A 24,793-nucleotide genomic window follows, 5' to 3' on the forward strand; every position below is an offset into this window, starting at 1 on the left:
ACTTTTGTTGCCAGCTGTTTAGACATTAATGGCTGTGTTGAGTTATTTTGAGGGGACAGCAATTTTTTTTTTATCCAGAAAAAACTTTATTCAGTAGTTCACACATACAGTCCAAATATTCACAAACAATACAAAACAATGCAATACAGTGCAAAGTGGTCCGAGGACATAAAGTACTTAAGGACGTTTGAGTCCCCCCCACCTCTCCCATCTACAACCAGATAATGTTGGTAATCCTAACGTACACCAAAACATTAATCCACAACCGTGCAGATAGAGATATATTTATATTGTAGTATTCATCCCACCCCTGGTCTGAGCAGTTGGTCCATGACTAAATCATCCGGGGCAAGACCCGGAGTGTTCAGCCACGGCCCCCATTGTTTTTCAAATTTATCAGGGCAACCTCTATGTTGATATACAATTTTTTCCATTCTCAGCGTATTGCCTACAGTGGTGGTCCACTCCCGGACCGTTGGAGGTGAGTCTGATTTCCAGTGGAGCATTATCAACTTGCGGGCTGTCAGGGCCTCTCTAGTATGGGATTCCCACTCCAATTCATCCAGCAAGTTCAAAATGCAGCACAGAGGATCCCAGGGGACTGACACCCAAAAAACACCATGCTCAGGGTGCCAGTCACCCCTCTCCAATAAACATGGAGTTTGGGACATCACCACAGCATGTGTATTAAGTCTCCATGGTCCCTTTCGCATCTGGTACACACGGGTGTCGGTGTAAGTCCCATAAAGTGTAGCCTGTGTGGAGTATAGTAAATTCTCAGTATGGTGTACAGTTGTGTAAGTCTTTGCGTCACATTCAGCAAGCATACGGCCACCGACTGCAACACTTCCTCCCATTGCTCATCCTCCAGGGGCCCTACATCTAATTCCCATTCCCTTTTAACAGTCAGGGGGTGTTTCGACAAGAATCTGCTTAAAAGTGTAGCATAACTCTGCGAGATGAATCCTTTCGAATTTTCGGCTGATTTAGGCTGGGAAACAAGAGGCAGTCCCTCCAGCTGCCACTCCGAAACCTTTGATTGGGCTAAAAAGGCATGCCTAAGTTTTATATAATAGAAGTACATATGTGTCGGCAGTTGATATCTTGCTCTCAGGGCATCAAAGGGTAATAATTTACCATTGCTGACTATCTGTGTAAGATAAAACACCCCCCTCCTCTGCCACCTCTCCTTGTGCTGTAGCTTTGCTAATTCAGGATAAGACTCATTAGCCCATATAGGGCTATATTCACTAATTTCCGTTGCTCCCTGCAAATATTTGGTTTTGTTCCATATTTTCTGTAATAAATTATATGTGGGGAAACTTTTTTGGGGGGGTTTACTGAAGGCTGGGGCTTCAAGGGCGATCGGAACAGAACTCCCACCCACTGTGTGCAGCATAATGACCTCAGAAGCACTGGGGACTCTGCCAGTGGTGTCTCCCTCTGGGACCATGGTGCCTATCAAATGTTGTAGTTGAGAGGCCAAATAGTATAGCCAGGGGTTCGGCAGCGCCAGGCCACCTTCCCCCTTCGGGCGCTGGAGATGTTCTAATTTAATCCGGGGGGGGTCGGCCTTTCCATATTAGCTCTCAGAATATTGAGTTTACTATCCTAAAGGTCTTTAATGGAATCACTACTGGGGAGTTGTGCAACATGTATAACAGTTGGGGCATAAGAATCATTTTAATAAGATTCACCTTGCCTGCAGCCGACATACACAGCATATTCCAAGTCTTAGTCCTTGAGCGGAACCTGGTCAGCAGCAGTGCAATGTTTAACGCAATATAGTCTATGATCCGTGGGGGCCACCTTTATCCCCAGATATTTAAATGTGAGGGCGATAGGGATCTCTCCCACCTGCCCCACTGCTGTAGTTGTGGCTCATCTATTGGCATAAGTGCTGATTTGAACCAATTTATCTTAAGGCCAGAGAACTCCCCAAAACAGATCACTGTGTCTAACGTGTTGTTCAGAGACTGTGCCATGTCCCCCAGTAAAATCATTGTATCATCTGCATAAAGCATCACCTTTTCCTGTCTATCCCCATAGCAGAAACCTGTGATGCCTCTGTGCTCCCTGATCCTAATGGCCAGTGGTTCTATTGCCAGGGCAAACAGCAGGGGGGACAATGGGCACCCCTGCCGAGTGCCCCGACCAAGACAAAATGGCAAGGACAGCCTGTCGGCCTCTCTAATGGCCGCACTCGGGTGGTGATAAAGCAGCCGCACCCATGAGATATACCCAACCCCAAAGCCAAAGCGCCTCAGTATCTCCCAAATATATGGCCAATCCACACTATCAAATGCTTTCATAGCATAAAGGGACAAGAGAGCCCTCTTGCCCACATTTTCAGCCAATGATTGCATGTTGAGGAATAATCTCCTGAGATTCACTGCCATAGATTTATTCAGCATAAAACCTGCCTGGTCTGCATGTATCACCAAGGTGATTACTTTGTTTAAACGGAGCGCTAATACTTTGGCCAATATTTTAATATCGGATTGTAGCAAGGAGATCGGCCTGTAAGAGGCCGGGTCCACCGGGTCTTTATCAGGTTTCAAAATTAAAACAATATTTGCCTCAGACATAGAAGGGGGCAGAGTCTCCACCTCCTTGGCAGCGTTAAACACGTTCAGCAATTTAGGGAGCAACACCTCCGAAAAGTGCTTGTAGATCTCAATAGGAATCCAATCCCCCCCAGGGCCTTACAGTTGGGGAACCCCGCCACTGCAGTCTGTAGCTCCTCAAAGGTGAGTGGGGCATCCAATGTCTCACACTGGGACCCGGAAAGTTGTGGGAATGGTATTTTATCTAAGTAGGCATTCAGCTCCTCAGGACCATACTGCGAGGATGGGCGGTACAAGTCCTCATAATAGTCAGCCAGCGTCTGTATCACTCTATCAGGGGAATGAACCAATTTCCCCTCCTTCATTCATATGTTTCCTATAACTGGAGATTTCTGCTCAGAGTTAGCTATCCTGGCCAAGGGACGACCCGTAATCTCCCCTTCCTCAAAAAAAACTGTCCTCGAGAAAAATCTCTTTTTTTCCGCAGAGGAGGCTAACAAGCGATCATACGCTGATTGAGCCGACTGCCACGCCCCCTTTGCGGACTCTGTTGGGTCCTGAATATATCTTGCCTCCAGGGAATGTACCTGTGCCTCAAGTGCCTCCTTGAGAGACTCTGACTGCCTCTTAACCTTCGTAACCTCCTTACTAAGCAGCTGTCTCAGAAATGTCTTGAACGATTCCCATTCAGTAAGTACCGACAATGAATCAGGTTGCTGAGTGAAAAACTCTCGGATGCTCCCCTCCATCTCCTCGGGTGTTGTAAATAGCTGAAGCCAGAAGGCATTAAATTTCCAGGGCGCCCTAGAAAGTGAGGATGGTTGCGTGACTAGTAAATTGACCACTAAGTACGAGTGGTCCGAAACACATCTAGGTTTATAAGAAACATCTAGGACTGAGGGGAGCATGGTTGAGTTTTCCACCACCAAGTCTATCCTGGACAGAGACCCGTGAGTTTCTGAGAAACAGGAGAATTGTTTACTAAACGGATTACGTTGCCTCCATATGTCTACCCAGCCCACCTCCTGCAACAACCTAGCCAGAGGAGTTAACCTCGGAGGGCTATGTATCCCCAGAGCCGGATGTTTATCCAAACCCGCATTTAACCAACTGTTAAAGTCCCCCACTATCAGTAACGGGAGGTCCGGTCGCTCCCCTAAAAATTCTAGGAGCAGCCGGAGCACCCATGCATCAAAAGGAGGAGGTATATACACACAAGCCAATACACATTGCAAAAGACCAATACGACAGTGTAAAAATAAAAATCTCCCTTCTGAATCTATTTTGGAGGCATATTCCTGATAATCCGGGGACCTATGTACCACCACACTCACCCCCCCCCCGGGAAAAGGAGGTGTGCGTGGAGTGGTACGCCCAGCCAATCCATGGATATTTCAGACAGCCCCTGGTGGCACCGGTAAGGTGCGTCTCCTGTAAACATAGAACAGCAGGATAAATCTTCTTTAAACAAGTAAATATCATTGTGTGCTTAAGAGGGGAGTTCAGGCCCCTAATGTTCCATGAAACTACTGCTACACCCGCCATCATGGAGGGACGAGTGTAAGCCAGATAAGGCCCCCAGGCTCCCCCAGTAGTAGGTAGCCATCGGGGGTGAGAAAGGTAGGAGGCAGGCAAACTGTCATGTCCTCAGGACTTCCATAAAGCAAACTAGTAGAGTTACTCGGACTGCATGATGATCCAGACTGTATGTTGTAATAAAGCACAGCGGAACTGTCACATTTGGCTTGGAGGTTCCATGACCCACCAAAATCACCTTCAACGTAATAGTGCCAAATGGTCTGCACAGGTTCAGGTCTCCAGGCCAACTCAGCCAACGGGGCAAAACATTTTTCGTTGCATTACGGCTTAACAGGCGGCCAAATTTGGGGTCCTGCATTTTCCAAGAAAGAAATGAAAAATACTTCCCCAAAAAGAAATAAAGATAAAGGGGTGTTTGTAGAATTGAAAGTCACAGATAAGCAATAAAATCACATCTTTCCCTGGCAGTAGGGAAAAATAAAAAAAGGGGGAACCTTCAAAGATGAGGTAGGGCCAACAGGATAAGTTAGGTCAAGCAAAAGAAGGCCCACACGAAGTACTGCACAACATGGGCAAAAGCAGTCTATCAGGCTTTGCCTGTCTTGCGGGTCCCATACTTCCGCAGTGATATCAATCTCCAGCGGCATGCACCCTGTGGTGGCAAAGGGCCTGCTCATTATGATCCAACCAGGCTGCTGCATCTTTAGCTGACTCAAAAAACTGTACGTGTCCTTCTGCTGTCACTCGTAGCTTGGCTGGGTAAAGCATGGCGTATGGCAGTTGTAGAGCTCTCAGGCGTTTTCTTCACCTCACCGAATTTTGCCCTGGCCCTCTGAACTTCAGCTGAAAAGTCTGGGTAAAATGAAACCCTGACCCCATTGAATTTGACATTTTCACGCTCCCGTGCGCATCTAAGTATCGCCTCTCTGTCCCTGTAATGTAGCATCTTGGCCGGGGACAGCACATTTACACTGTTATACAAGCTGTACACTCACTACTACATTGTAGCAAACATATTTACAAAAATGTGAGGGGTGTAATCACTTTTGTGAGATACTGTATATTGTATTTTAGCATGTAAAAGGCACTGCTTTTATTTTATTATCCGCAATGATGTAGATCCCAAATAAAGCTGATCATACACTTTAAAATTTGTTTTGTTTGGCACTTCAGAATGATTCACCAATCCAGACTAAACAGCAAAAATGGACAAATGTCTCCTGCCGACTTTTGGATTATGACTGACCATCAGAATACATGAAGCATAGCATAGCTGCATCTAATTGGTTACAGCCACTGTTCATCTTACAATTTTTCACTCGGCTCCTTTGATTTTCAGATTGAAGGCTGTCAGGCTGGAGGGTGCTGACAGGGCCACCCACAGAGAGAACTTTGCCTAGATCATCAGAAACCAGACAAAATTTGCTCTGTGCATGTCCAGATATAGTGTAAATGGAACTATATGTAAAAAATATAACATTTCAAACAGACAAGATTTTTATAGCAGAAGAGATATGTTTCTTCTGTAATAGAGTATACTTACCTGCCTAGCTGGGGTATGTATACTGAGCTGCAAGTGCACTGCTCATTTTACACTCTGGCACACTGCCAGTGACCTGTGATGAATGTACTCTCGCACATGCTTGAGAGAGACATTATCCTGTGCCAGTCAATAAAAATGGTGGAAGACCGGCACCTGGAAGAACCCGAAAAGAAAAGCACTGGCCAGCACAGGGCATCAGACCATTGAAATTAAGGCAAGAATGTGTGCCTTTAGTTGCGTTTTACGACTAACAAGGTAGTTGCCTAGGGCATAATTGATCACTATTGCAGCCTTCTTTGGAATTTCTAAAAAACATCAAATTTCATTCTATTTTTTTTTATAGCCTTAAAGCTCAACTAAAGGCAACTAGGCAAAGTTCTTTCTGTGGGATGCCCTGTCGGCATACTCCAGCCTGACAGCCTTCAATCTGAAAATCAAAGGAGTCGGGTGGAAGATTGTCAGTTAAACAGTGGCTGTAGCCAATTAGATGCAACTATGCTTCAGGTATTTTGACAGTTAGACATCAAACCAATCTGGTATAGATTTTGATGGGAACCCACTTCGTTTTTTTTCTTAATTTTTACATGCCAGCAATTCTTTTGTTTACATTCATTAGTCATTGTTGTTAAGGACACGGCTGCCCGCTCCTTAACAACAAGTTAAAATCAAACATGATCCTTACATACCACATGCCTGGGCCACTGCTTAACCACTTGCCGACCAGCCCCCGTTATTATACTGCGGCAGGTCGGCATGATCCCGCGAACCGTCATAGCTATACATTGGTCCCTTTAAGCAGGCTCGCACAAGCCCGCTGCACAGCGAGGGTGCCAGTGCTCGTGACCGGTGGTCGTTATGACTGCCGGCAACGAATGATCGCGGACATAAGAGGCAGAACAGGGACGTGTGTGTGTAAAGACACACATCCCAGTTCCGTGAGAAGCGGAGAGAGAGATCGTGAGTTCCTACGAGCTGGGAACCACAATCTCTCATCTCCTATAGTCAGTCCCATCCCCCACAGTTAGAACACACACATAGGGAACACAGTTAACCCCTTGATCACCCCCTAGTGTTATCCCCTTCCCTGCCAGTGACATTTATACAGTAATCAGTGCATTTTTATAGCACTGATCGCTGTATAATTGTCAATCGACCCAAAAATGTGTCAGAGGTGTAAGATGTGTCCGCCATAATGTCGCAGTCTCAATAAAAGTCACAGATCACCGCCATTACTAGTAACAAAAATAATAATAGGAAAAATGCCATAAATCTATCGCCTATTTTGTAGACGCAATAACTTTTTTGCTAACCAATCAATATATCCTTTTTGCAATTTTTATTACTAAAAATATGTATAAGGATACATATCGGCCTAAACTGAGGAAAAAAATAGCTTTTTTTTTTTTAAATGGGGCTATTTATTACAGCAAAAATCACAAAATATTGTGTTTTTTCAAAATTGTCGCATTTTTTTGTTTATAGCGCAAAAAATTAAAACCGCAGAGATGATCAAATATCACCAAAAGAAATCTCTATTTGTGGGAAAAAAAGGGCGTCAATTTTGTTTGGGCACAGTGTCGCAGGACCGCGCAATTGTCAGTTAAAGCGATGCAGTGCCGTATCACAAAAAATGGCCTGGTCATTGAGCAGCCAATCCTTCCAAGGCTTTTGTAAATTGACTTTAACGCTATTTTATTTGGTATTACCAAGCGTTTTTGCTGGTGAATTGGCATTTTCAGGATTGCATGTGGTATTTGGTTAAACACCTAAGTAATGCATGTGATCTGCCTTTGTGAATGTAGCCCAGTGAGCCTCCAGAAGCACTTTAAGATTAAGTTAGTTAACATGTGAAAATAAACCTAGAGCCTCATTTGTTATCTAATTTAGGCAATATTTCATATACACTTCATTATTAAAGAAATCATATTTAAAAAAAAAAAAGTCCTGGGTATACCTCCCAATTTTCTAAGATCCGCAATTGAACATCAAAACATAGCAACCACTGATAATTTGTTTTTATTTTAAAGTACCAGGTTTCAGGACCATCCTGATTCTAGGTTTACTACATATTGAGTTTCTGATCTAGACCAAACATGTAGAAGCAAAAACTGAAAAGTCTCATGTCCTTTCTGCCTACTTTTTTCAGGTGAGTATTTCATGAAGTGGTGACACCAGGATCAAAATCTCACACCTTTAAATACATTTCAGCTATCACAGTCCCTGCATTTCTATCCTTACATGAGCTATTTAATAAACTTGTTGTTGATAAAATGCATTTTACCTGGAAGATGATGCTCCTTCCAAGCCTGGTTATATTGACATTATGTGGTTGGCCATTTGCCATATTCTTGTGGTCACTGATATCTATTAAATATGGCTCTTTGGTGCCACCTAAATTATACCGAATTTGTAAGACACCTGTAAGAAAGATCAAAACGTTTCATATCTTTGCACACATGCAATATCCACTAATATATATTAATGTTCAACATTTGTCAACCAAATGTGTTTTCAACAAATAATTGGTATGAACTCAAATGTACTGAAATAATGACAAGTTTGCAAAGTAACCAATCAGAACAGATACAATTTTTGACTCAATGTAATGGCAATTTATGGACTACAAAACCAAATGAAGTGTTTATTAGAATTAGGGGGAAGTTGAAAGTGAATTCTAGGCTAATAAATATACAGTTCAAATTCATACATGCGGTTTAATCTTCAAAAGTATTTGCATATCTGTCCTTCCTGTCCTAAGAGCATTGCATCCCTACCATATGTCACAGCATAGTCAGTGCCCTCACATTTCTTTATTGAAGATAAGCAATAAGGCCTGGACACATTTCTGACCCTGTTTGTGATTGGACAATAAAGGGGAAGCTGGACAATCATGAGGTCATATCTATCTTCTCTCATTCTGTCAACATGTTTCTTTCAGTACATGTAAGTACAGCAGAGTCTGAATAACTTGAAGCACTAGCCCTTATTATTATTATTATAATAGACAATTTATATAGCGCCAACAGTTTACACAGGGCTTTACCATGTAGAGGGGGACAGTACAATTACAGTACAGTTTAATACAGAAGGGACAAGAGGGCCCTGCCCGTAGAGCTTACATTCTAAAGGGGGGGGGGGGGGGTGTGGTACAAAAGGTAATAGATCCAGGGAATGATTTGATGGGGTTGGCTCGGGGACAGTTGTTAGGTGGGTGTGGGATAGGCTTCCCTGAATAAGTAAGTGAGTTTTTAGGGATTTCCTAAAGGTGGACAGGTTAGGAGCTGATCGGATATACCGGGGCAGGTAGTTCCAGAGGATTAGAGAGGCTATGGAGAAGTCCTGAAGACGAGTGGAGGTAACAAGGGAGCTAGAGAGCAGGAGGTCCTGGGAGGAACAGAGGGGGCGATTTGGGCGATATCTGTAGATGAAGTTGGTGATGTAGCTGGGGGCGATGTTGTACATGGCCTTGTATGTTGTGGTTAGAATTTTGAATTTTACACGGTGGGGTAGGGGGAGCCAGTGAAGGGATTGGCAGAGAGGAGCAGCAGTCATGGACCGGTTAGTGAGGTGTATTAGTCTAGCAGCAGCATTCATAATAGACTGAAGGGGGGATAGCCTGTGTAAGAGTAGGCCATTAAGGAGAGAATTGCAGTAGTCAAGGCGGGAAATAATCTTATCCCTTATCCCTTAACCATTATCTCTCCAACGTTGAATTCTATAGGCTAAATACTCCTGAACAGGGGTTTATAGTAGACTGATTTTAAGATATAAAGATACCAGGCACTCCCTGGTAATTTTAGAGCTTGTCCACCTGAACATTTTTAAAAATCATCAAGGAAGCTCATTTAGTAATAGGCCAAAAAGAATGTGTGGGGGTCAGCATGAAGCAGCAAGCTCTGACAGTACCCGGAAATGTTTCCAATCAGAGTAGGATGGGATTTGGCTTTAATGGAGAGCTGCTGCAGGTATGTGCAGGCATCTCTAGGCACTTTATATGTTTTGTTTTTTAGTGACAGTGTAACTTTAATTTCCTCTAAACACTGACATTCATATAATAGGTACTCTTTACCATTGATTCCAAATGAGCAAAAATTAAGGTAGGGTGAAATGTTTGTCTATTGCAGTCCAAACACAAATGGTTTGGTAAAAGTTTGTTCTAGAGGATTTTTATTAAAGCTTACTGAGTGATAAAATGTTTGCTATCCTGAAAACAACTGAATGCAATGAATTAATGAATTAAATAGTGTTTTAGATTTGTGGTGCTCAGAAACAGTTAATAACCACCTGAAAAGCGTATCTATTAAAATCTTTTCAGTATGTCTCACTCTTATACTGAATAGATTATTGTACATTACTTTGAATGTCTGATTTAAAGGCAAATTCATTTTACTAATCTAAAGTGCCAATACAAAGTTGACAATATAGATATAATACTTTACCTGGTGGTTTTAGGAGCACAGCCATATAATCCTGGGAATAGGAACTGACATACACGAGGATACATGGTGCTTTGGTGGTGCTAAAGCTAAAAAGCAGCTCTTCTTTTGTTAAAGAACTCTCCGAAGCTGTAGTCTGTAGGACATTAGACACATCTTTTGGGCTGACCACTGCTGACGTAGAGGCTGTATGGAAATTATATCTCAACCACGTGCCTTCTTCAAAGTACCCTCCAACAGCTACAATAGAGAAGGATTATAAATGCATTAACCAACAGTGAACTCATCATAGGCAGTAGCATGCAAATGGGCTTATCAGTGGTAGCCAGTGAGAGATAGTGGAACACATTCCAAGGCTTATGATTATTCTCCCTATACCTACACATAATGACTGTAAAGAATTGCACATGGTATGCAATCACTAGTAGTGCAGCTGCTTAGCAGATTAAAGAAAAATAGATTATTAATTCATTTAGTTGCCACTTCTGTTCCTGGTAAGATATCGGAAAATAGGAATCAAACATACGCAATACAATGTGGCAGAATATAGATTTTAATATCAATATGCTTGCCATCTTTGTCATATTGAAAAACTCCCTATTTACTGATCCCGGACAACCTTTACTCCCTTTTAAAGTCCTGCATAACAGCAGATGCAACAAGATGCCAGCCATTATCTTCAGAAAAATGTCTTCTATGTTCCATTTTAGTTTCACTTTGCAAATGGGACACTACCCAGGATTGTTTTCTGGCAAATAAAGGAAATAGCAACAAGTGAAGATAGACTCTGGACTGCCGCACTCATGAGAAGAAACGCCTTTCTTTGTTTAAAAAATCACATAAAAAAACACGAACACAGCAGACAAAAAGAAGGCTGATGTTTCGCACTAGCAGTAGTGCTTACTCATAGCACGTTCAAACCACACGGGGTGTGCAATTTGCTGCAGGTGTCAATGTATTACTAATGACACCCCAAATGCAGATTGTCTGCACTGGATCGCATGGTACTGCAGCACCATGCAATCCGGTTGCAGAGTGTTTTTAAAAGCAGTGCATGCATTCATTTTGGTGCGATCCAGTGGGATTTCAACCCATTCAAGTGGGCTTGATGCTTTGTTTATACTGTGTCTCACAGATTATTTTTTTTACTGCACGTTAAATAAAGTGCTGGCATTGTTTCACTTTATTGTGGTTTAAAGCGAACCTGTAGCCCGGCTTTGGGCTCTCAGACATTCAAATATTCTTAACAAGCAATAGACTTAAATACGCCCTTACTGACCTCTGTAGCTATAGGCACTTTAGAGACAAAGATCCTAAAAATTCACCACGAAGACACAGTTCATCCCCTCTTGCTTCATTTTGCAGTAGAGATTTTGCAGTCTTCTAGTAGGTGTTTGGAAATGAAATGCTTACTGACTTTTCTTTTGTAAACTTTGGGGAAGAGCTCCACAATGTCAGCAGCTACAGAGGTTCCTTTATTTACTGCTCGTAAAAACTGTACACATATGGTAATATCCATAGCTTGGACACAGGGTCAAATAAGTCCCATCTCCCATCAGCAGTATTTTTTTAGTTTTGGATAGAGTGGGAAAATGAACTTAGGCCTCGTTTTAAATACTTTCTATGTCCCAGTTAGGGAGATTCTCCGCTCACCTTGTTCTATAACACACGTGCCACTTAGACAGGAAGTGATTGAAATCTCCACAACAGGGGTATACACAGCAGCAACCTCATTTCCCATTATTCACAGTCTCTACTGGAAAGCAATTTTTTATTGCAGTCTACATTCCGGTTAGAGGAACATTTTCCTTTACATCCTGTTCTGTGTGACTCCTGCCAAATAGACGGCAAGTTGCATGCAGCAATACAAATTTGACACAGGTTGGACACTGGTTCTTTGCTACTATTTCCAAACGTTAAAAAGAAAACATTTTTAATTATATTAGATAAAGTCCTACATGTAGTATCCCAGTAATACCTTGAAACTGAACGGGACAGTTCTCAAAAGAAAAATGATTAAAACGGAGTATGAAATGCTTTCAGATTTCAAACAATACTGAGATTCAATCATGCGTTTCTACAGTATAACTCTACATCCATTGTCCACAGAATAATTATCAATGGATAAATTCACGTTGTGCTAGTTGCAGTCCTTCCTTCTACTATGTGACCTATTAAAACAATAAAGCTTATGACAGACAGCCGTGCAATGTCATTAATGCAATTCAGTCTTTTGTGTTTATGTGCGTTTTCTGTTATTGTTTTGTTTTCTCTTGAACAAATATGAGTCCCTCCGGTTCCATTTTCTTCTTATAGCACAATGTAAAATCTATATACCTGACAAAGGCCATTAAAGTAGAAAAGAAAACCTTCAATATTCCCAGTACATCATAGTGAAATATGGCCTTATGGCAGTAACCTTTAGTTTATATATTTAAAGCCAATCAGATATATGCTCAAGCTATTACAGCTACTATTGTAAGCCATTTGATTGGTGCCAGGTAACTTGTGTCTTTATAGCAGCCTGCAAGTTCAGCAAAACTTTTCTCTCTGGATCTACATACCCTGCTCATATTCATGTAAGAAACACTAACATCATCCAAACTAAAGCCCTTTCTGGGCAGAAAAACAATTATCCCCTGTGGTGCAGCTGCATTCACACTACCAAGGTCAAGAGCTAGTTTGTCCAGGTGAGAAGAGAAACAGTTACCCAAACCTCTGCTCCCCTGGCAAAAGGGGCTCCAGTGTGATCCAGCGGAGGACTATTCCTGGTTTCCTCATGGTCAGAACAGGGCTTGATGACATCATGACTCAAGACCGCTAGAATGCAGGGGTGCAGGATCTTTAGGGGCCGTTCTTATGTGGAGAGGAGCAGAGAATCAGGTAACTAAATCTTCTTTCATGTTTTCCGTAGGACATAGGTAGCAACAGGGCTTTTTCCAGTGGCAACATGGGGGAACACAGTTCTGGCACCTTCAGCACTGAATGTATGTAATAGCATGGGGTACTGGGGCATGCTGGAGGGTCTATTTATGCTGGCAGGAATCCATTTTTGTGTGTGGGTCTATTGTTGCTGAGGAAGTCTGTTGTTTCTGGGGGGCAATTGTTGAGGGAGAGGTCTATTGTTGCTGGCTGCTGGAGGGTCTATTGTTGCTGACTGCTGAGAAATCTGTTGATGTTGCTGGGGGTCTATTGTTGCTGGGTTGCTATTTTATAATGGGCAGTCCATTGTTGCTGAGGGGTAGAATGTTGTGTTCAGAATCTAATGCTGCTGGGGTGAGGTCTATTGTTGCTGGCTGCAGAGGATCTGCTTTGCTGCTTTCTTGTTATCATTGACAAATCCAATACATATTATTTAGCACCACAAAATGATTCTTGGTTCTGTACTCTCTAAAGGGGCTGGTAATAAAGGGATGGTACTCGCAGGGAGGTAAGTAGGAGGTGACGACAAGGAGTGACTTGAAAGGGGGAGTTCCTGCACCTATTTTCTGAGAAAAAAGCCCTGGATACAAATATAGAAACATTAAAGAATGTAAATTTGTTACTGCACTTAAAGATGGTAAATTTCCAGGAGGCACTGAGTAATTTTATTTCTGAAAGGGGGTAATAGGCCAAATAAGTTTAGGAACCTCTGATCTAAACTCTGTCTCATTTATTTGCATTGAAGCCTCTGCTAGGCTAATGTCAAAAAAGACTAAATGGAAATTAAAGACAAAAAGGAGTGTCCAATAATCAGGGCTAGTATTGGATTTACGAATTGAGTCTCTGGGTACAGAATAAGTGGGCATTTTGGTAGAATTCTCTTTAGGTAAAAATGCATTATTTTTTTTAACGGCATTAAGCCACATGTTAAAAAGCAAATATTCTCAAAAATCATTATACTCATACGTTACAAAGGCATCAGTTGACAAAAATACCTGGACCTGACTTGACTTAAAATGGGGGGGGGGGGGTGCTTTGGGGCAGGGAAATAGACATTAGGGCCATGTGTACAGCTGTCCTTCTGACAGAAGCCGGTCTAAGGAATGGCTTTTGTCGAAGGGACATGCTGGAAAACCAGCATCTGATCAGCGCTCTCTACCAATGGCTGCGAGTGCTGATAAATATGTTCTGACAGGGACAGTGTTGCCAACCAACCAGATTGAAATTTGCAGACACGACACTCAAAATTTACTGGCACAAAAGGTACAAAATGACAGTTGTAAGTGCAAATTTCAGTATTTAGGCTACAAATAAGTACAATATGCAATTAGCAATGTGATTTAGGGTAGATATTAAGGCAAAAAGAATATTTCCTTTTTTATTCTCAATATAGTAAGTAAGTCGCTCAGGGACAAGACTCAGGGGCAGGATATCAGAACGGGACACACATGCACACACACATGAAATGGACTCTCACTGTGACTCTGACGGCAGTGTGCAGCAGCACAGATCACTGACACATCCCACCTTGAGTCACAGTAACAGTCTCTCTACATGCCAAGTGGTCCTCTCAGTCCAAACAGCACTGACAGTCCTGCTCCTGGCTTGCCTTGCTCCTGCCCCACAGACTTGCACACGAGGCTCTGGCTAGTGATGGCCGAACGGTTCGCCCGGCGGTCGTTTCGCGGCGAATTTCCGACTTTCGCCGTCCGCGGGTTCGAACGCCTTTTTCCGTCGTTCGCCCCGGCGGACTTACGTGTTTAATGTATACAAGAACTTTAACCTTTCGTGACACGTTTATCATGTGTTACAGGACAACCAATTGAGACATGACAGCTCATGGACACTTGGACATTCCCCCTAACCTATAAATACACCCGATCCGGTGGCCATTTTACATTCTTTCTTCTGTCACTGTAGGGAAAGGATCCTGTGTGGAGTAGGGACAGAGAAAACGCTAGCTATTTGGTACACAAAAGTTCTTTTCAGGACTGGTATAGGTGTTAGGTCAGCAGCCTGAGTTTCTTTTGTCAGTTTAGATAAAGGGACAGAGCGCTGTATGCTGCTATTTTAGGGACAGCTCAGCCAGATTAGTCTTTCTTCATCATCATCATCATCATCATCATTAGCTGTTACTATCAGGTCCACAAAAGAGCTGTTCCAGCTAATCGTTCCAGCCTACTCTTTTTTGCCAATTTGTATAGGGACAGGCAGGAAGCAGTGTGTCAGGCAGTGAGGATAATTTTAAAGACTTGCTGTTACTATTAGTTCCACAAAGGTTCTTTTCAGGACTGGTATCAGTGGTACGGTAATAGGCTTGTACACGTATAATATTCTTTCTTCCAAATATAGAAAGAATATTATACTTGACTGCTGCCCTTCTGCTGCAGTCTGCTAATCATTCACAACTCACTTGTTCCACAAAGCTCTTTATCAGGACTGGTAACTTGGTCTGTCTAGGGTGCTACGGTACATAGGCTTGGGTGCGGTACAGTCTGCTGTTCTGTAAGGACCGCTATCGGTCCACAATACATAGGGTTGCCGTGCACTACTGCTGACCGCTGCCCTATACTGCAGCAGTCCTTCATTGGTATAGGGACTGACGTACAGTCTGCTAATCACTAACACACAACCTGCTTGGTCCACAAAAGTTCTTATAAGGACTGGTAACTTGGTATAGGGTGCTACGGTACATAGGCCTGAGTGCGTTACAGTCTGCTGTTCTGTAAGGACCGCTATCGGTCCACAATACATAGGGTTGCCGTGCACTACTGCTGACCGCTGCCCTATACTGCAGCAGTCCTTCAGCGGTATAGGGACTGACGCACAGTCTGCTAAACACTAACACACAACCTGCTTGGTCCACAAAAGTTTTTATAAGGACTGGTAACTTGGTATAGGGTGCTACGGTACATAGGCCTGAGTGCAGTACAGTCTGCTGTTCTGTAAGGACCGCTATCGGTCCACAATACATAGGGTTGCCGTGCACTACTGCTGACCGCTGCCCTATACTGCAGCAGTCCTTCATTGGTATAGGGACTGACGTACAGTCTGCTAATCACTAACACACAACCTGCTTGGTCCACAAAAGTTCTTATAAGGACTGGTAACTTGGTATAGGGTGCTACGGTACATAGGCCTGAGTGCGTTACAGTCTGCTGTTCTGTAAGGACCGCTATCGGTCCACAATACATAGGGTTGACGTGCACCACTGCTGACCGCTGCCCTATACTGCAGCAGTCCTTCAGCGGTATAGGGACTGACGTACAGTCTGCTAAACACTAATACACAACCTGCTTGGTCCACAAAAGTTCTTATAAGGACTGGTAACTTGGTATAGGGTGCTACGGTACATAGGCTTGAGTGCGGTACAGTCTGCTGTTCTGTAAGGACCGCTATCGGTCCACAATAGATAGGGTTGACGTGCACCACTGCTGACCGCTGCCCTATACTGCAGCAGTCCTTCAGCGGTATAGGGACTGACGCACAGTCTGCTAAACACTAACACACAACCTGCTTGGTCCACAAAAGTTTTTATAAGGACTGGTAACTTGGTATAGGGTGCTACGGTACATAGGCCTGAGTGCGTTACAGTCTGCTGTTCTGTAAGGACCGCTATCGGTCCACAATACATAGGGTTGCCGTGCACTACTGCTGACCGCTGCCCTATACTGCAGCAGTCCTTCATTGGTATAGGGACTGACGTACAGTCTGCTAATCACTAACACACAACCTGCTTGGTCCACAAAAGTTCTTATAAGGACTGGTAACTTGGTATAGGGTGCTACGGTACATAGGCCTGAGTGCGTTACAGTCTGCTGTTCTGTAAGGACCGCTATCGGTCCACAATACATAGGGTTGCCGTGCACTACTGCTGACCGCTGCCCTATACTGCAGCAGTCCTTCAGCGGTATAGGGACTGACGCACAGTCTGCTAAACACTAACACACAACCTGCTTGGTCCACAAAAGTTCTTATAAGGACTGGTAACTTGGTATAGGGTGCTACGGTACATAGGCCTGAGTGCAGTACAGTCTGCTGTTCTGTAAGGACCGCTATCGGTCCACAATACATAGGGTTGCCGTGCACTACTGCTGACCGCTGCCCTATACTGCAGCAGTCCTTCATTGGTATAGGGACTGACGTACAGTCTGCTAATCACTAACACACAACCTGCTTGTTCCACAAAAGTTCTTATAAGGACTGGTAACTTGGTATAGGGTGCTACGGTACATAGGCTTGAGTGCGGTACAGTCTGCTGTTCTGTAAGGACCGCTATCGGTCCACAATAGATAGGGTTGACGTGCACCACTGCTGACCGCTGCCCTATACTGCAGCAGTCCTTCAGCGGTATAGGGACTGACGTACAGTCTGCTAAACACTAATACACAACCTGCTTGGTCCACAAAAGTTCTTATAAGGACTGGTAACTTGGTATAGGGTGCTACGGTACATAGGCTTGAGTGCGGTACAGTCTGCTGTTCTGTAAGGACCGCTATCGGTCCACAATAGATAGGGTTGACGTGCACCACTGCTGACCGCTGCCCTATACTGCAGCAGTCCTTCAGCGGTATAGGGACTGACGTACAGTCTGCTAAACACTAATACACAACCTGCTTGGTCCACAAAAGTTCTTATAAGGACTGGTAACTTGGTATAGGGTGCTACGGTACATAGGCTTGAGTGCGGTACAGTCTGCTGTTCTGTAAGGACCGCTATAGGTCCACAATAGATAGGGTTGACGTGCACCACTGCTGACCGCTCACCTATACTGCAGCAGTCCTTCAGCGGTATAGGGACTAAGAGTTTTGTCACAGGGTCATTTAAAAAATGACATGCAGAGGAAGAGGCAGGCCCTTCCGCAGGGGTGGTAGGGGTAGGGCAGGAGCAACAGGCTTGAGCCAAAGTGGGAAGTTGCAGAAGGTGCGTTCAATTACTTTAAAGGATGCACCAGACTTGGTTGAGTGGCTCGCTCAGCCTTACTCTTCTGCACCCTCCTCATCCTCTCGATCTGCACCCTCTTCTTCACTCTCTGCTATGTGCACCCCCAAAGACACTACCACCAACAACACGACCACCACCACCACCACCACATACCTTCCGCTTGAGTCACTGGAATTATTTTCCGATCCATATCAAGAGGACATTTCTGATGCGCAGCCACTCTTGGTATTGGATCAGGAAGAGGAGGTAGCAACAAGCGCTACTCAGCAGTCTGACGCCAGTACCCAGATCAGCCCAAGGAGGAGGTTGGTCCCCGGTGTTGCTGCCTACTCTACTTATAGCGGTGGGGAAGGTGACGTTGATGATGACGTGTCTAGTGATGTCACGTGGGTGCCCACAAGAGAGGAAGAGGAGGGGAGTTCAGAGGGAGATATGGACCAGCAGATAGGGAGGAGAAGCAGCAATGACTTACATTGCACAGCAGGGACAAAGCAGACTGCAAATGTATCAGGAGCGAGTCATCGACCATGTACGGTCACATCTGGCGCTCCCAGGACACCGGCACATGGCTCCGCAGTGTGGGCTTTTTTTAACGTGTCCGCTGCTGACAATAGCGTTGCCATCTGCAATCTTTGCAGTCAACGCGTTAGTCGCGGTAAGCCCAATACTCACCTAGGGACGACCGCCTTAAGAAGGCACATGAGCAGCCATCACCGAGCCCAGTGGGAGCAACGGAACACACAAAGCCACACTGCAGGCTCTCACCGTCCAGCCTCGTCTTCTACTTCTCCTTCTCCTCTCTCCTCACAATTGTCCTCCACTCCACCTTCCATCACGCCAAGCTCACATTTTTCTGCAAAAAGGCAGGCTTCCGTGGGCCTAATGTTTGAGCGTAAAAAAATGATGACGCCGGATAACCCTCTTGCCCAACGGTTGGCGGCTGGCTTGTCAGAACTCATAGCCCGCCAACTACTGCCATATAAACTGGTGGACTCGGAGGCCTTTCGCAAATTTGTGGCCATTGGAACACCACAATGGAAGGTCCCAGGAAGGAAGTATTTCTCAGAGAAGGGCATCCCAGAGCTATATGGCCATGTTCAGCGGCAAGTGAATGTATCTCTGGCACACAGTGTCGGTGCCAAGATACATCTGACCACAGACACGTGGTCTAGCAAACACGGGCAGGGAAGGTATATCAGTTTTACTGCCCACTGGGTGAACCTTCTGACGGCCGTCAAGCATGTAACCCGTGGCACCCGTGTAGATTTGGTTTTACCGCCACGGATTGCATGCAGGCCTGACTCTTCTTCTCCTCCTCCTACTCCATCCTCCTCCCTCTCCTCCTCAGCTGCCTCCTCCTTTTCCGCTGCTAGCGTCTCTTCCACTGCACCGCCCAAGCTCCCCAGAACCTATTCCACATGCCAGGTGAGACGTTGCCATGCCGTGCTGCGTCTGTTGTGCCTGGAAGCAAAGAGCCACACTGGCCCGGCACTCCTTTCAGCTTTGCGTTCACAGGCAGATGAGTGGCTAACACCGCTCAATTTGACAGTTGGTAAAGTGGTGTGTGACAACGGTGCCAATCTGCTTAGCGCATTGAAACAGGGCAAAATCACGCACGTGCCGTGCATGGCACACGTCTTAAACTTGGTCGTGCAGCGATTCCTTGTCAAATACCCTGGGGTCCAGGACATCTTGCGGCAGGCAAGGAAAATCTCGGCCCATTTCAGAAGATCTTACACGGCCATGGCTCGCCTTGCTGACATTCAGCGGCGACACCATCTGCCGGTCAGACGTCTTATTTGCGATTGCCCGACGCGATGGAACTCAACCTTCTATATGCTTGATAGGCTGCTCCAGCAGAAACGTGCAGTTAACGTCTACCTGTATGAACTCTGCGAAAGAAACGGTTCTGGGGAGCTGGGTTTTTTTTCACCGCGCCAGTGGCTGCTCATGCGCGACACATGCAGACTTCTGCGGCCATTTGAGGAGATCACCAAACTGGTCAGTCGCAGCCATGGCGCCATCAGTGACATGGTACCTTATGCCTTCTTTCTGGAGCGTGCATTGCGTCGTGTCATTGATCAGGCTGTGGAGGAGCAGGAGCGGGAAGATGAGGAAGTCGCAATGCTGGATGAATTCCCAGGGGGGGCTACTCTATCTGAGACAAGTCAACAACAGGAGTCTGATGAGGAGTCAGAGGAGGATGGTGCCGGGGCGGATGAGCAGGAGCAAGAAGAGCATGCTTTAAACCTTTCTGGGATCCCTGTTGTGCGAGGATGGGGAGAGGAGAATGAAGAGGACGACATTATCCTGGATGATGAGCAGGAGCCAGGCCACCACACCGCTTCCACTTTAGTGCAAATGGGGGCCTTCATGCTCCAGTGTTTTAATAGGGACCCCCGTATAAAAAGCATGAGGGTCAAGGACCAGTACTGGGTGGCAACGTACTTAGACCCCCGGTACAAACACAAAATGGCGGAAATGTTACCGCCGTCGCAGAGGGCTGTCAGAATGCAGCACTTCCAGGCCTTGCTTCGAGAAATGCTGCATTCTGCTTTTGCGTGCGCTGGCAGAGGAGCAATTCCCACTCCCAGAGAAGGATTTGCGGGTACCAATCCAACAGCGCCTGCAAGAAGAGGCCGGTTTGAAGATGTGTTGGTGACTTCGGATATGAGGTCATTCTTTCAGCCGACCCATCGACAGGTGTCATCCGGATCCAGCATCAGGGAACGCCTAGACCGTCAGGTGTCCGACTACATTGGGTTAACGGCCGATGTGGACGCTCTGAGGAGTGATGAACCCCTAGACTACTGGGTGGGCAGGCTTGACCTCTGGCCAGAGCTTGCCCAATTTGCAATCGAACTGTTGGCTTGCCCCTCATCCAGTGTCCTGTCCGAAAGGACGTTCAGCGCAGCAGGGGGGATTGTGACCGATAAGCGTACTCGCCTAGCTCACCACAGTGTTAACTACCTCACATTTCTAAAAATGAATGAGGCATGGATCTCGGAGGAATTCAACACATGTGATCAGTAGACCATGTATATGTCTATAAACAATTTTTGGAATCAAGCACACAGACCTTCTTAATTCATTTGGCTCACTTCCCTGACCCAAAAAAGCACACCGTACTATATGCCCCTACCCTCCTCTTTGAAGAGGTTGAGCGGTGTCATATTTCTACTGGGGCTGCTTATTATGAGGGGTTCCCACCATCCCTGTGCTGTGCTGACTTCCTCCTGGGTGTTCTTATTATGAGGGGCTCCCACCATCCCTGTGCTGTGCTGACTTCCTCCTGGGGGTTCTTATTATGAGGGGATCACACCATCCCTGTGCTGTGCTGACTTCCTCCTGGGGCTGCTTACGGTGCTGCTGTCAGCGCTGTATGTCACGGAGCTGCTGTCAGCGCTGTATGTCACGGAGCTGCTGTCAGCGCTGTATGTCACGGAGCTGCTGTCAGCGCTGTATGTCACGGAGCTGCTGTCAGCGCTGTATGTCACGGAGCTGCTGTCAGCGCTGTATGTCACGGAGCTGCTGTCAGCGCTGTATGTCACGGAGCTGCTGTCAGCGCTGTATGTCACGGAGCTGCTGTCAGCGCTGTATGTCACGGAGCTGCTGTCAGCGCTGTATGTCACGGAGCTGCTGTCAGCGCTGTATGTCACGGTGCTGCTGTCAGCGCTGTATGTCACGGAGCTGCTGTCAGCGCTGTATGTCACGGAGCTGCTGTCAGTGCTGTATGTCACGGAGCTGCTGTCAGCGCTGTATGTCACGGAGCTGCTGTCAGCGCTGTATGTCACGGAGCTGCTGTCAGCGCTGTATGTCACGGTGCTGCTGTCAGCGCTGTATGTCACGGAGCTGCTGTCAGCGCTGTATGTCACGGAGCTGCTGTCAGCGCTGTATGTCACGGAGCTGCTGTCAGCGCTGTATGTCACGGAGCTGCTGTCAGCGCTGTATGTCACGGAGCTGCTGTCAGCGCTGTATGTCACGGAGCTGCTGTCAGCGCTGTATGTCACGGAGCTGCTGTCAGCGCTGTATGTCACGGAGCTGCTGTCAGCGCTGTATGTCACGGAGCTGCTGTCAGCGCTGTATGTCACGGAGCTGCTGTCAGCGCTGTATGTCACGGAGCTGCTGTCAGCGCTGTATGTCACGGAGCTGCTGTCAGCGCTGTATGTCACGGTGCTGCTGTCAGCGCTGTATGTCACGGAGCTGCTGTCAGCGCTGTATGTCACGGAGCTGCTGTCAGTGCTGTATGTCACGGAGCTGCTGTCAGCGCTGTATGTCACGGAGCTGCTGTCAGCGCTGTATGTCACGGAGCTGCTGTCAGCGCTGTATGTCACGGTGCTGCTGTCAGCGCTGTATGTCACGGAGCTGCTGTCAGCGCTGTATGTCACGGAGCTGCTGTCAGCGCTGTATGTCACGGAGCTGCTGTCAGCGCTGTATGTCACGGAGCTGCTGTCAGCGCTGTATGTCACGGAGCTGCTGTCAGCGCTGTATGTCACGGTGCTGATGTCAGTGCTCTGTATTACGGTGCTGCTGTCAGTGCTCTGTATCTCCTGCACCCTCTTGTTTGCCTACCCTGGTCCCTGACCTTCCCTCTCCTCCATTGCCTTCATTAGCTCCATAGTCCTGAATTGTCAGAACAATTTCCCAAATAAAAAAAAAATGCTTGTAGTTATCGATCCCAAATTCACCTCATACATGTATTATGCTATTGTCCAGGTGGTGGGACTACGTGCTACCCCCTAATAATTACCCCGTGGCCGCAAATTCGACCTAAAGGTTTGCGAAATTCGCCTCCCATTGAAGTCAATGGAGCCCGCGGCGAACGGTCGTTTTCGCGAACGTTTGTGTCCGTTCGCGTTTCGCGTTCGCGAAACGTCCCGTCGGAAGTTCGTCCATCACTAGCTCTGGCCACTCCGCTCAGCTCCCTTTCACCATGACATCACACAACATGCTCAGGCACCATCTTCGCCAGACCCGCCCCCCCGCCGGTACCACCTGAACACACTGTAGCAGGCACTTAGATGGTCCTGGCTGGCTGCACATGCCCAGTTCCAAGCCAAGCGTCACAGCCATATTTTTTACTGGAGACCTTTTCCTCTTACTAGCAGGAGAAAAGTGCCAGTTTTCTACTGGCTGTCAGTAAAAATGCTGATGGTTGGCAGCACTGGACAGGGGGCGGGGGGCGTCCCCATAACAGAACACAAAGGCCAGCAGGAGAGATCACTGCACTAACATCATCAGTTAATACAGCAATCTCTCTGTATTTTTTTTTCAGCCCACTAGGTTAAACAAAAAAAAAATAAAAAATTAATGTGTGTACGAGGCTTCATTGACAGCAGGCACAGTAGCTTGTATCAAGCTATCTGCCTACCACAAGGGAGTCTGTCATGCATAATATTATATTACAGTCCTGTCTGAAAATCTGCAAAACAGCATTTTAGGTCTTTTTATAATTCTTTAATTAAAAATATATTGTATTTTTTTTCTTTAGTATATACTGTACATCTCTTTTTTCTGTTGCTCTCAGAGTGGAATATTTTGCTCCCTAACCATTTAATAGCTGGCTATTTATATTTACCACTAAATATATTCAAGAATGAATTTTTTTTTAAAAAACTTTACATAATAACTTAATTACGCACCACACTTTTTTGAGGGTTAATTGTGTCGATGAATCAAAACAGTGTTCAACCAACTAATGGATTATGAAAATAATCGTTAGTTGCAACCCTATAGTACAGTATATTTATAATAAATATATTTCAGTTTGTTGGATACTATCTGTACTGGGAGGAAATAGTAGAAGTTAAACGTTATGCTGCGTTCACACGACCGGACTTTCCATCAGAATAAACTCTGACGGTCTTTCCGACAGAGTTCCACTGAAACAGACTTGCCTACACACAACCACACCAAATTCCGTCCATTTAGAACACGATGACGTACGACGGGACTAGAAAAGGAAGTTCAATATCCAGTAGCCAATAGCTGCCCTTGCGTTGTTTTTTGTCCGTCAGAATAGCATACAGATGACCTGTTTCCTGATAGGAATTGATTCCGTTGGAAAGATTTAAAACATGTTCCATTTCTAGGTCCATCAGAATTTTTGAAAAAAAAAAAGTCAGATGAAGCCCACACATGATCGGAATATCCGATGAAATGATTCCGTCTGACCTTTTCTGCCGGAAAGTCCGGTCGTGTGTACGCTGCATTAGGGATTAATTATACTTTTGAAAGATTATCAGCAAATGTCTGATGATTTAAATTCTATTTTTTGGTTTATAGCGCAAGAAATAAAAACCACAGAGGTGATCAAATACCACCAAAAGAAAGCTCTATTTGTGGGGAAAAAAGGACGTAAATTTTGTTTGGGAGCCACGTCGCACGTCCGCGCAATTGTCAGTTAAAGCGATGCAGTGCCGAATCGCAAAAAGTGCTCTGGTCTTTGGACAGCAAAATGGTCCAGGGCTTAAGTGGTTAAAATATATGAAAAAATGGAAATGTGCATGGCTTAGGCACTTTTAAGATATGTTGCATATTAACATGGAGCTCAACAACTCCGCTGTCATCTTCATGTAAGTACCAGTGCTGGGCAGCCGCTCCTATCAAGAAATAGAGGCTGGTCCATGGATAGTATAATTTAGTGCCTACATAAAGCAGATTGTTGCTACCCCACCATCTCGGAGCATCAGAGTGCATGGAGTTGGCGCAGGAAGCAAGAAAGCATAAACTGATGCTTCCTCTGTAGTGCCAGCTCTTGCCCTAGGAGGAGTGAATCCAAGTGCCCTTCGGCTGGCACCTTTCTACCAGTCTGGAGAGTGATGCCAGCAGAAGCAGGAGGA

At 45.5% G+C, this 24,793-nt stretch overlaps 1 protein-coding gene across 1 annotated transcript in view; it reads right to left on the reverse strand.

The window, feature by feature from the left end:
* The window catches only part of CNTNAP2 (contactin associated protein 2), a 2,388,168-nt gene that overhangs the window by 139,490 nt on the left and 2,223,885 nt on the right, over positions 1 to 24,793 (reverse strand). Inside the window, exons 19-20 of the mRNA XM_077491601.1 lie at positions 10,089 to 10,325; positions 7,931 to 8,067 (exon numbers count right to left, since the gene is read on the reverse strand). Coding sequence (XP_077347727.1) covers positions 7,931 to 8,067; positions 10,089 to 10,325 — 374 coding nt within the window. The remainder of the gene's footprint in view (positions 1 to 7,930; positions 8,068 to 10,088; positions 10,326 to 24,793) is intronic.

This window comes from Lithobates pipiens, unplaced genomic scaffold, assembly GCF_037356315.1.
Source record: "Lithobates pipiens isolate NorthernLeopardFrog02 unplaced genomic scaffold, aLitPip1_a1.2 Scaffold_19, whole genome shotgun sequence".
NCBI lineage: Eukaryota > Metazoa > Chordata > Amphibia > Anura > Ranidae > Lithobates > Lithobates pipiens.